The following is a 12,936-nucleotide window of genomic DNA, read 5'->3' on the forward strand; positions in this document are numbered from 1 at the left end:
TACTCCCTATGCATAATATTACATTCACCATTTTATAAAGGTAAGCTTTAATTACTGTTTCTTATTAACCTTAATGTTCACAACATTATTTTAGAATGGACGGTGGTGGACTTGAAGAGCCTATGAGAGAAATTGATTGGTACAAAACGCCTTGGAATGGAGTTTGACACAGAGAATGCTGCGTATGATTTTTACAATGATCTCGGACGGGTCAAGAGATTTTTTCATTCAGAGCTAGAGGTTGTTTTACGAGAAGCAAGAAAGATGGTATTTTGTTAAATAGAAAGTTTGTTTGTAATAAACAAGGTTGAAGGGGAATAGATAAACGGAGCCCAGTAGTAGAACAACCTCGAAAAGAGACGAGAACCAATTGCGACGCGTTCATGTATATATGGGCATTTAGTCGAAACAAGTCAAAATGGAGCGTGACAAAATTAATTCAAAGAGAAGCACAACCGTACCACCTTCTGCATATTCCTGAGAAAAAGCATAAATTTTGCGGAGTTGGTGCGTCTTTGAATAAGCGTATGACTGCTGGTGCATATTTGATAAAGAATCAAGTGACAATCAATTGTTCTCTAGCTCAAACACCTGCAATTGTTCTCTAGCGTATAACTAGCAGGGGCATTTCCCAACAGTACGTTTCAGAGGAATACCGGGTGACCTCCCTTACCACAGGCTCCCCGATGAGTCCCTTATTTGTCCGTTTACCGCTTGCTCAAGCCGAGCAGTACACTTACTCGTTTTGTCAAGCTCATAAAGCACTACGTTGCATGGGTCGGTTTATACGTACTATAATTGAATATTTAAAATACCTTATAATACTATATGATTAGTTCTAATTATCACCTAATTAACTTCTTAAAATGTGAAGTCAATCGTAATTATCAACATCAAGAAAGATATTATTCAAATCAAGTAGCATTTCGTACTACGCATAATTTCAAAAAACCATGAGAAACAATACAAGTTTTACGGACCAAAAACAAAAACAAAAGCAACTAGTTTTTAGCATTCATTTGTCATTACCAAATCCAACTTCAGCATCTCAAACCCGATAAGAACTCAATTCATGTATAAGATCATTCAAATTAGTGTGCGATCCGCCTTCCTCAACCGCCTTCTTTGCCATTTCCTTGAATTCCTGGGCTCTATTCCTCATCTCCTCAGCGTCTTCACCCACCATGACACGCCGAACCGCCTTCCCAATCTGCTCCCTCATCACCACACCACTTACCGTAAAAAAATTCCACTTAAGAGCCCCAATACTAACCCCGATCCTTAATACCTCTGTCACTAACTTCTCATTATAAAATTGCTCCGCGAACATCGGCCATGTCACCATCGGAACTCCGGCGCTTATCCCTTCCAATGTTGAATTCCATCCACAGTGAGTCAAGAAACCGCCCACCGCGTCGTGATCAAGAATCAACACTTGGGGGGCCCACCCTCTAATAATTAAACCCTTGTCTTTCATCCTTTCTTCAAACCCTTCTGGTAACCACTCTTCACTTTCGTTTTCGTTTTCCCCTCTCATCACAACCCAGATGAACTGTTGCCCTGAAGATTCAAGACCCATTGCGATCTCGTACAACTGAGAAACATCGAATTTCACCAAGCTTCCGAAACAGATATATATCACCGAATTGGGTTTCTTCGAACCAAGCCATTTTAAACATGACTCGTGTTTGTCGATCGATGCTTCTTTACCCCTCTGTGCTTTATCTTCTATTTCTCGATTGCATAACGAAACGGGTCCAATATGCCAAACCCTTCTTTTCAAAACGTCCCGGTAATAATCAGCATACTCTCTTTCAAGCTCGTAAAAGCTGTTGACTATAGCTCCATAGCTTAATAACTCCGACTCTTCCATATTTACAGCTATTCTGGCGAAGTCTGTTTCGGACTCGCTTCGTTCGTACTCTGGCACTTGCATTTTCGTGAGCTTAATTTGATGAGGAAGACGAGGCACAATAAAGGTCTCATCATTGGACGAAACTTCTCTCTGAGGCTTGTATAACCTCATATTCTCCGTAGCACAGAGGGCGAAGAAGCTAGTCCCGTGGAAAACCAGCCTCGGAATGCCAAATTTCGCTGCGGCTTCCGTGGCCCAGGGGAAGAACATGTCCGCGACGAGGCAGTCGGGTCGGACTTTGTCGAGAATCCTCTCCAGCGGGTCTTGCAGCATGGCGGTGGCCTTGGAGAAGTTGGGGATCATGTCGTCGGAAGTTATTTGATCGAGACTTTCGCATCCTTCAGGTAAGCCGGCGGCAGCTGCCGGGAAATCGACCGTGAGGATTCCCATTTGGGAACCCAGTTGATTGGTTCTTTCTACTGATTTTGTGAAGTAATGAGCGTTGAGAGGAGTGGTGATTATGGTGGATTTGACCCCACGGGTTGCGAAGAGTTTGGCAATGTCAAGAGTTGGGATCATGTGGCCGGGAGCCATCAACGGGAAGAAGACCACGTGCAGTTGACCCATTATTTTTTTGTTTTGGAAGAGTACTAGTCGATTTTGGAGGCTTGGAAACGAAAGCTAGAGAGAGAAAGATCGTGTTGAATAGAACAGGAACTTGTTTGACGATGAGGGCGTTAAGTTTTTAGGAGTATATATAGGAAGAACAAACATACACGAATTGGAGGAAGGTTCATAATGAGGTGGTTGAGAGAGGCTCGAAAATTTGATACCTTATAGGAAAACCAGTGGCGGACCCAGAATTTTAGGGCTCTGGGGTCAAGTCGTCAAACATCTACAACACATAATTAATAATTTTGCACTTGTACACAATGAATCGGAGGTCCGGAAGATAACCAAAATAATAGAACAATAACCAAAATGAGATATCTATTTCTAATATATAACCAAAAAAAGATATCCATCTATTACGTATCATTTCACTAAAATGAGATATCTATTTTTTTATCATTTCACCTGCATATCCGTTCATTACGACTTTGTTTCGAAGACTCATTGTTACTTGTAAGAGTTGATGATTCTACGAGATCCTTTTGTTTATTATCTCATATCTATAGGGATAAAAATAAATAAATCAGTCTTATATAAAAAACAATCTATAGTGTTCCCAAAAACAACCACAGTTTAAAATAATTAACTCTGTCCCAAATTAATTTAGATTTCGGGCCATGGGGTATCTTTTACCTTACAATGTACAATAGAGTAAGAGATACGTACGAAGTGAGAAAAACCCACAAAATAGGGTTTTGAACAACCCCAAAAATAGTCATTATAATGTACAACAGAGTGAGAGATATGCATGGAGTATAATCAATTTACACTCCTCACAACAAAAAATTTAGGGTTTTGAAAACCCACAAAACAGTCATTACAATCTGAATATAATCAATTTAACCCAAATTAGTCTAGATTTAGGGTTTTGAAACTACAGGAGATTTGACTTTTACCTTCTTCTTCTTGTTGCTTAAGTTAACTTGCTTTTCTTTCCCAAGATCACAGTGAGAGAGAAAGAGTCAAAGACGCATGAAAACTTGCTTTCCTCATAAGGGTCGGTACGCCATTCTTTAATGTTTTCCAGAGAGAGAGGGAGAGGGGGGAAAGTGGAGCCTGTGAATTGTATGTATGGAATATTCCATGAGGCAAGATTTGTAATTTGGTTGAGGTCTTGGGGCAATATGTTTGGGGAAACATGCTTTCTATGGGGCAAATTGACAAAAATACCCCCAAAACTATACTATTCCCTGCAGAAATGTTGTACTGAGTGGGGTCAATGGACCTCCCTTGCCTACATGTCGTTCCGCCCCTGAGGAAAACCACGATTAATATGGTTCCTTAAACATCACAATTTGTTAAAATTTGTCACACATTACTCATTTAAGCCACCAAAGCTTAGTTAATAAAATTTAGAGGCTACTCCACCTATTTTCAATTAGTTTTAGGTTGAAACCCTCCGATAAATCTAACATAGTATCAAAGCTAGATCTTGGGTGACCTCACATCGTGTGGTCAAGTCTCAATCGCCCGAGTCAATCATCTCACCTTATCAATTAATACCTCCACATGCATCCAGGCTGCATGTGGGGGGTCGCCTGAGTAAAAATCTCCTAGTTTTCTCAATTCGTACCTCCACGTACATCCGGGCTGCACGTGAGGGGGAGTGTTAAAACTTATCCCACATTGCTCATTTAAGCCACCCAAACTTGGTTAATAAAATCTAGAGGCTACTTCACCTATTGCCAATTGGTTTTAGGTTGGAACCCTCCAAGAAATCTAACACTATTGACCCACACCAGTAATCAAAGATTATATTTACAACTGTCAACAACCACCCCTTAATCTTGATTAATTATCTCTCCGGAGACTTCTCCCTAATTAGAACAACCTTAATCTTGATTATCTGTTCATCTTGATTATCTCTTCGGAGAGTTCTCCCTATTCAAAAATGATACTCACACAACAATTTAAACACAACACCAAATACAACCTCTCATATTTATGTGAGAAATTGTGTAAATTTTTGTATTTAAATTATTGTGTGAGTAATATTGTTGCTCCCTAATTAGCACCACTCTTCTCCAATCAAGCTGATTTTATAAGCATGCATGTGGATGTGGCCTGTGGGAACGTGTGCAAGAATGTTCTTGGAATGACGTAATCGCTTCCGCCATGCACTTTGAATCCGGTCTTTAGTTTTGGTGTAGGGTCCAAATTCTTTTCGTTTTGGAGCTGCCCATACCCATACCACGGCTAAAGTCATCTGTTTCCGAAAGGAAAATAAGTATTTATTTGTAATTTCAAGTTCAAAAATTAAGTGCTTGCATAAATAATTATTCTATTAATATGGATCTTGTTTAATAGATCTTATTGAGATATTTATACGGTACAAAAAAATTAAAAAATTATTTTTCATTTACATTATTTTTTAATTTAAAAATATGAAATAAATATTTATTTTTTAAGAAGGTATTTTAGAACGGACCCGAAAAGCAAATACGGATAGCAAGTTAGCAACACTTTTTTTCTGGGAAAAAAGAGAGCCAATGGAAGGGGTACATTCATTATGTGCGATTAATGTTGTTTCATCGTTTTGTACTTTTGTACATAAAAAAATAGTACCCATTTTTCTAGGGGAGCCATAATGCCACGATTACTATTGTTGGAGTCAGACACTTTTCTGTTCTTGACAACTTTAACCTCTCTCTCTCCTTTCTTCTTCCTCATTTGAAACCCATATCACATTTAGCGTGCAAGTTTTTGGAGTTTCACCAATTCGAACCCTGGTCATCCTCTCTCCAGCCAACCACTACAAATCCACCTCTCCTCAGCTCTGCCTCCATTTCAATTTACAATCCAAGTGCTGAGACTTTCTCCCGGTTTTTAGCCGGGACTTTTGCTAGGAACGGTGGTATTGATCTTCTAAAAAGGTGCACGCAATTAATTCGAATACCTAAGTTGTTGAAAAAATAATATCGTGTTTCTTTGACTCTATGTTGGTTTTGTAAAAAGAACACTGTTTTGTGGTATTTCCACAACAAGAAGACCTATTTCCGAGTGTCACACCAAAGAATGATGCAGGTATTTTGTTCAACCGGTGATAGGACCATGAGAGAATGAGAGAAAACAACAAACAAATGGGTCTCACTTTTTCGTAGAAAATCAGGTAGCATTTTTCGTACAACGTATAATTTTCATTCTTGTGCTTGTATTGAACTATAAATTTTCTTCTCGGTATTGAAACAAATTTATATCGAACATAAGAAACAATACAACTTTTACAAAACAAAAGCAACTAGCTAGCTTTTGAGCATTCATCAGTCATAACCACATTCAGCTTCAACATCTCAAGTCCGATAAGAACTCAATTCATGTATAAGATCATTTAAATTAGTGTGCGACGACCCACTTTCTTCAACGGCCTTTTTTGCCATTTCCTTAAATTCCTTCGCTCTATTCCTCATCTCCTCTGCCTCTTTCCCCACCATGACACGCCTCACCGCCTTTCCAATCTGCTCTCTCGTCACCCCACCACTTGTTGTCCCAGTCTTCCACTTAAGAGCCCCAACACTAACTCCGATCCTCAATATCTCAGTCACCAACTTCTCATTATAAAATTGCTCTGCGAACACTGGCCATGTCACCATCGAAACTCCGGCGCTAATCCCTTCCAATGTCGAATTCCACCCGCAGTGGGTCACGAAACCACCCACTGCTTCGTGATCAAGAATCAACACTTGAGGTGCCCACCCTCTGATAATTAAGCCCTTGTCTTTCATCCTTTCTTCAAACCCCTCCGGTAACCACTCTTTATTTACGTTCTCGTTTTCCCCTCTCCTCACAACCCAGATGAACTGTTGCCCTGAAGATTCAAGACCCATTGCGATCTCATACAACTGAGAAGCATCGAATTTCGCCACGCTTCCAAAACAGATATATATCACCGAATTGGGTTTCTTTGAATCAAGCCATTTTAAACACTCATGTTCGTTGATCGATGCTTCTTTACCCCTCTGTGCTTTGTCTTCGATTTCCCGATTGCATAGCGAAACGGGTCCAATATGCCAAGCCCTTCTTTTCAAAACGTCTCGGTAATAATCAGCATACTCTGTTTCAAGCTCGTAAAAGCTGTTGACTATAACTCCGTAGCTCAATAACTCCGACTCTTTCATCCTCACAGCCATTCTGGCAAAGTCTGTTTCGGACTCGCTTCGTTCGTGCTCTGGCAATTGCATTTTCGTGAGCTTAATTTGATGTGGAAGATCAGGCACCAAAAAGGATTCATCATCGGACGAAACTTCTCTCTGAGGCTTGTATAACCTCAGATTCTCCGAAGCACAGAGGGCGAAGAAGCTAGTCCCGTGGAAAACCAGCCTCGGAATGCCGAACTTTGCCGCGGCTTCCGTGGCCCAGGGGAAGAACATGTCAGCGACGATGCAGTCGGGTCGGACCTCGTCGAGGATACGCTCGAGCTGGTCTTGGAGCATGGTGGTGGCCTTGAAGAATTTGGGGACCATGTCGTCGGAAGTTAATTGATCGACGCTCTCACATCCTTCCGGTAAGCCGGCTGCAGCCACGGGGAACTTGATTGTCTTGATTCCCATTTCGAAGCCCAGCTGATTGGTTCTTTCAACTGATTTCTGGAAGTAATGGACGTTGAGGGGAGTAGTGATTATGGTGGATTTGACGCCGCGGGCAGCAAAGAGTTTGGCGATGTCAAGAGTTGGGATCATGTGGCCGTGAGCCATCATGGGGAAGAAGAAGACATGGAGTTGACCCATTTTCCTTGGTTTGGGAAGAGTAATCGAACTTTGGAGACTAGGAAATGATTGCGCGCGAGAGAGAGAGAGAGGGGGGGAAAGACTAGTTTGAATGAGGTGTTGGATAGAGTATGGTGGCAATATATAGAGACGGATCTATCGAGAGAGAGACAAATTGCAGGAACTAGGAAGCTTCATAACAAGGTGCTAGAGAATTGGAGAGAGAGACTCGAAATGGGATTGTAGTTCTTTGGCCACACACGACACTGCCCTCGTCATCTTGTTCTCGAAGTGTGAAGATCGTGCTGAGAGAGGGGGGGGGGGGGAGAAAGAAACTAGATCATTCCGTCAAGAGTTTAAATCCTGCCCGTCCCCGTATAATGTAGAAACCATGTCACCGCCAATTGTGAGTCACATCGTGCTAAAATGTTCATCTTATACGATCTCCAGAGTAGTAAATTAATGCAGAAAATCAGCTTGATTGAATATCAACGAATATATATGAATATATCACAATTTGAATTTTGGTTCATAAAATAGATGATCACGGACAGTTTAGCTTTAAAAAATATCTCGTGTTGCTTGTTTAACTCTGTGTTGCATTTGTAATAAGAACATTAGTTTTTGTATTTCCACCAACAAGAAGACCGAAAATTATTCAATATTTTCGGAGTATATGAACATTATACTTTCTTCTCTCACATAACATGTGAGGCCACACGGGAGACACATGTGAGACAAGAAGACCTAATTCTGAGCTTCACACAAAAGAATGATACAGGTGAGGTGTTTTGGTTCAACCGGTAATACTAGGACGAAGGATGCACGTGGCCTGCGGGTGCAAGAATGTTCTTGGAATGACGTAATCGCTTCCGCCATGCACTTTGGTGTAGGGTCCAAATCCTTTCTGTTTTTGAGAGTTGCCCATACCACGGCTAAAGTCTTCTCCCAATCAGGAGGAATTTTTCAGTGCTGGGTGGGCACGGCCACGTGGTGTCCGTGAGCGCATCTTGGCCGTCCAAAGCATGGGCACCTCAGCCATTCAAACATGTTTTGGACGGGCCAATTTGTTTGGGTTTGAGGGATTGTTTTGGTAATTTTGCACTAAAAAATTACTCACAAATCTGGGCTGTCCGAAATGCGCACACAGGCACCACGTGGCCGTGCCCACCCGGCACTGAAAAATTTCTCATCAATCAGTGGAAAACAAATTACAGAATTTAAACCTGAATCATGAAGTTGGAATTAATTTTGGAAGAGAGAGAGGGGCATACCTTGTCGATGTTGAGGATGATGAAACATCTCCACAACCCTAGCGTTCGCTGCTTGTTGAAAGCGAGGGAAAATGAGAGAGGCAACGAAACTTTGCACGGGAGATGAGAAAATGAGGGAAGGAGAGAGGGAGAAGAGGATGAAATTGACCCACAAGGTACGGTAGCACCACGCCAATTCGTCAACTGTGAAGCGAGTCTACTGGGTTTGCCATTTTTGTGCTTTAAGCTAGCTAGTATAGCTGAAAACTCCAATTGCTTAGGCAGTTGGAGATGCTCTACGTCGAGTACAACAGCAATAGAGCAGCTAAACTGGATCGATGACAATAAGACACTAAAAAGACACACACTTTTCTGGGAAAATAAGAGCGCGAATGAAAAGGGGTAAATAAATTCATTATGTGGGATTAATGTTGTTTCGTGCGCTTCGTACTTTTGTATATAAATTTACCCACTTTTGTAACTGTTTTACGGCACACTCGTGTGAAGCCAATTAATGGAGATTTTTAAGTAAGAAAGATGATGAAAGTTTTATAGAAGTGCTAAAAAGTCCACCTAAGTACACAACGCACCTAAAGAATCTATCAACTCATTTTTTTGATTTTTTTTCTTAGAAAAATTCTACGTGGCGTACACACTCACACTCACATGGGTTTTGTGGTGCCTGCACATAAGCAGCAAAACTCCTTTTCTTTTCTCTTTCTTTGTTTCATGTGTGTGCATAAGTTTTAGCTAGCTACGTACGTACATTTCTTCGAACTGTAACTCATGTATAACAAGTCGTAAGTTCCAGGGATAACATAAAAACTTAGGAAATTGATATTTGTGCTCCCTTTTTTGATGCAGACGCTCCACTTTGTTCATGAAGTTACTAGTAACTTCACGTTGAAAGTGGAGCGTTTGCATCAAAAAAGAGCGCGAATATCAATTCCCAAAACTTATCCAGGAAAACATTAGCAAGGGGAAGCCTAAAATAACCTTCCTTAGCCATAACAGCGAGTCCTACATAAAAAAATTAAGATTCCATTACCTCAGTTATGATTCAAGCTGGAGGGTTGAAGGTCCAGTGATTGGCCGCCCGAGTCTTGGAGCTTGAAGCTTCCAAGACTTGTACGGAAACGGTGAAGTGGTCCTTGGAGCTTCCAGTAGCCTTGAAGAATTTGCCCAGATGCTTCTGTGACATGCTTCACCCACAATGGGGCTTCCTATACGTTTCAGTGGTGGTTCAAAGGGCATTTTGTTTTCCTCAATCTCCGTCCACTCCCTCCACCATTAGGAATCCAATCCGAATTTTCTATACCACCATGTAACTTCGCGTGACTGTTTCCTTTTGAGCTTTTGCAGCTATTAGCACTTGTGCAACCATGTACTGTGAATCTAGTTTATGCTTTCTTGTTTCATTTTGCTACTGTAAAGGGAGTATTTTGGTTGGCAAAAGATGTACTGTGAATCTAGTTTATGCTTTCTTGTTTCATTTTGCTACTGTAAAGGGAGTATTTTGGTTGGCAAAAGATGCAAGAGGCCGACGATTTCTTCTCCTTCTAACCAGAAGAGCAAGAACATCAACTACGAGTTTGGGCAAGGTGAATGAACCTCATACGCATATCAAACACTCAGAGAGACATTTTTTCACCCTAATATGGGTGTAATAACCAGTCCTCAATTTCTCAGCAAGAGAAACTTCAATCCACAAGAAAAAATGATAGGGAGAACACATAAGCATTATACACTGATGAATCTACACTAATCACATAAGCAATGGGCTCCCGTAAGTTTTTACTCTCATAGCGAATCCACAATCCGTATCCACCCCCTACAAATTCTCTCAACTGCGGTACCTATTTCTGTTTCCAGCAAGATTTAAGCTCCCCAATCAAAGCCTCAACATCATTCCAGGACGACCCACCTTCCCCCACCGCACTCTTTGCCTTCTCCGCCAACTCCTTCGCCCTCCTCGTCATCATCTCTGCCTCCTCGCCGCCACCCATCAACTTCTTCACCGCCCCCTCCACCTTGTCCCTCCCCACCACCATCTTCCTCTCCATGTTCCACGACGCCCACTCCACGCTCCCAACCCTAACCCCGATCTTCAGCACATCCGTTACCAACTTCTCATTATAAAACTGCTCTGCAGACAAAGGCCACGTGATCATTTTCACACCTGCACACACGCTCTCCAACGTCGAATTCCATCCACAGTGCGTCATGAATCCTCCAACCGCCACGTGTTCCAATATCAGCAACTGCGGTGCCCATCCCTTAATTATGAGCCCTCTGTTGCTCTCAATCATCCTCTGTTCAAACCCATCAGGCAGCCAATTCTCCCCATTTTCGGATTCAAGAATTTTTCTCACTGCCCATATGAAAAAGCAACTGGAAGCCTCGAGACCGTGTGCAAGTTCGATAAGCTGTGTGGGGTGCATGTGAGCTAAGCTCCCAAAACTCACGAAAATAACAGAATTGGGTTTCTTGGAATTGAGCCAATTCAAGCAGCTGCGTTCGTCAACGGCGGCTTTTTGGCCTCTTTCAGCTTTATCTGCGACATTCCTATTGCAAAGAGAAACTGGGCCAATAAGCCATGCCTTTTTACCCATTTGGTTTCTGTAGTATTCGACATAAGCTGGTTCCAACTCGAAGAAGCTATTCACCACTTGCCCAAAACTGTTCTGCTCTGCTCTCATGCTCTTACCTGTATTGAGAAATTTAACGTAGAAAGAACACCAATTAACGACCTTGAAAAGTTTTTCTATGGTCAAGCAAAACAGACAACAGCTAACCAGAACACCATCAATCCAGAAGCCTTTTTCACAAGATTTATGGGCCCTTGGATTATATGAAAGGAGTTGTGATTTCTCACTAAAAATGACCGGAAAAAATGACCCAAAAATCCCTGATATTTTCCCTCTTTTTTCACCATTTTTTACTATTCAAATTTCATCTCTCTCTCTCTCTCTCTCAAAAGGATTGTTTGTGAAAAACTTAGTTTTGGGAGATGCTATGGCATCCACCCTTTTGTCAAGGGGATACTGTATCTCGCCTATAACATAACCATGTGGAGGCAAGGCATAACATTACAGTCGAATGTTTAACATTTTACCATAGAACGGCACAACATTTTAACACTCGAAGGCATAACATTTTTCAAAATTGGCCTAACATTTCTATACTTTTAAATTCATTTTTTTTAGGGAATTGATATTCGCGCTCCGTTTTTTTATGCAGGCGCTTCACTTTGTTTATGAATGAAGTTACGAGTAACTTTACGTTGAAAGTGGAGCGCCTACATCAAAAAAGGGAGCGCGAATATCAATTTCATTTTTTTACGGTGCCTCCCGTCATAATACCAACCACTCAAAAGCATAACAGTAACCATTCCAAAGCATAACATGTTACGATTCATAAGAGGGGGAAATATTAGGTGTTCTCATTAGTTTTCCCTTGAGAGAATCAAGAAGTACTCCAGTTTCTTTCTTGACTTTACACCATATTTATGAAATCGTTGCAGCTTAATCATAGTCAACCTTGCAGTGAATTGTAAATTCAATAAAAAAAAAAAAGATTTGATAAATGACTACAAACAAATGCCCTACGCTTGATCTCTTTGGACAATCCAAAAATTAAACACAAAATCAGTCTTATCTTATACTCCAGTACTAATATAGAATAAAAAAACTGACAGATGCCATATTTAAATAGAAGCACTAGTGTTATCTTAGAAATGTGCGAGCTTGACCTGGAAATTCAGTTCTCGTCCGAACAAAAACCGGAAGCTGAGACCTCGTCAATTCAATCCGATCGGGCAAACCCTCCAACGCAAATGGCTCCGAATCGGACCCGACCTTCTCATGCGGCCAATCACGTTTAACGCTATCCTCACAACATCTCGCAAAGCAGCAATTCCCGTTAAATATAACCCTCGGTATCCCTACCCCATCAACGGCGTCAGCCGCCCAGCGGTGAAACGTGTCGGTAACGACGCAGTCGGGACGGCAACGGCGGAGGATGTCGACGAGGGGCTGTTGGAGGATGGAGGTGTCGGTGAAGGGCGGGGCGGACATGTCGGCGGCGGTGACGGCGTGTGGGGGTTGGTCGGGGAGGGCTGAGGGGAGTTGGAGGGTGTGGAGGTGGATGTCAAGGCCGAGGGTTCGGTCGCGGTTGATGGAGTTGTGGAAGACGGCGGCGTCGTTGGGGATGGCGAGGATGGTGGATTTGACGCCGTGGGTGGAGAAGAGGCGGGCGAGGTCTATCATGGGGATCAAGTGGCCGCCGCCGACGAAGGGAAAGAAGAAGATTGAGAGCTTGGCAGCGTCGGAGTCCATGGTTGTCGAGATGAGTGTTTATGAACAGATGCTTATTGGAAACTCAAACCATTTTCGACATTCATTTCTCAACTCTCAAAGCCAAAATTACCTTTATTGAACACTAGCATTGGCAC

The 12,936-nt window shown here is 42.0% G+C and overlaps 3 protein-coding genes across 3 annotated transcripts; all 3 read right to left on the reverse strand.

The window, feature by feature from the left end:
- Positions 1-971: 971 nt before the first annotated feature.
- LOC131308341 (scopoletin glucosyltransferase-like) lies at positions 972-2,585 on the reverse strand. Its single transcript, XM_058335260.1, has one exon. It carries the CDS (start codon positions 2,480-2,482, stop codon positions 1,049-1,051), a length of 1,434 nt encoding a protein of 477 aa, XP_058191243.1. The 5' UTR covers positions 2,483-2,585; the 3' UTR covers positions 972-1,048.
- A 3,033-nt stretch (positions 2,586-5,618) lies between these two features.
- On the reverse strand, positions 5,619-7,642 carry LOC131308443 (scopoletin glucosyltransferase-like). Its single transcript, XM_058335376.1, has one exon. The coding sequence runs from the start codon at positions 7,249-7,251 to the stop codon at positions 5,818-5,820; it is 1,434 nt and encodes a 477-aa protein (XP_058191359.1). The 5' UTR covers positions 7,252-7,642; the 3' UTR covers positions 5,619-5,817.
- A 2,432-nt stretch (positions 7,643-10,074) lies between these two features.
- On the reverse strand, positions 10,075-12,936 carry LOC131308388 (abscisate beta-glucosyltransferase-like). The gene is made up of 2 exons (XM_058335304.1): positions 12,235-12,936; positions 10,075-11,190 (listed from the first exon to the last, which is right to left on the reverse strand). Exons 1-2 carry the CDS (start codon positions 12,818-12,820, stop codon positions 10,340-10,342), a joined length of 1,437 nt encoding a protein of 478 aa, XP_058191287.1. The 5' UTR covers positions 12,821-12,936; the 3' UTR covers positions 10,075-10,339.

Source organism: Rhododendron vialii, chromosome 11a, assembly GCF_030253575.1.
Source record: "Rhododendron vialii isolate Sample 1 chromosome 11a, ASM3025357v1".
Taxonomy (NCBI): Eukaryota; Viridiplantae; Streptophyta; class Magnoliopsida; order Ericales; family Ericaceae; genus Rhododendron; species Rhododendron vialii.

Coding starts and splice junctions, on each gene's coding strand:
- LOC131308341 (XM_058335260.1), bottom strand. CDS start 2,482: ATGGGTCAACTGCACGTGGTCTTCTTCCCGTTGATGGCTCCCGGCCAC.
- LOC131308443 (XM_058335376.1), bottom strand. CDS start 7,251: ATGGGTCAACTCCATGTCTTCTTCTTCCCCATGATGGCTCACGGCCAC.
- LOC131308388 (XM_058335304.1), bottom strand. CDS start 12,820: ATGGACTCCGACGCTGCCAAGCTCTCAATCTTCTTCTTTCCCTTCGTC. Junction 11,191..12,234: donor GACGAGAACTGAATTTCCAG/GTCAAGCTCGCA, acceptor TTCTCAATACAG/GTAAGAGCATGAGAGCAGAG.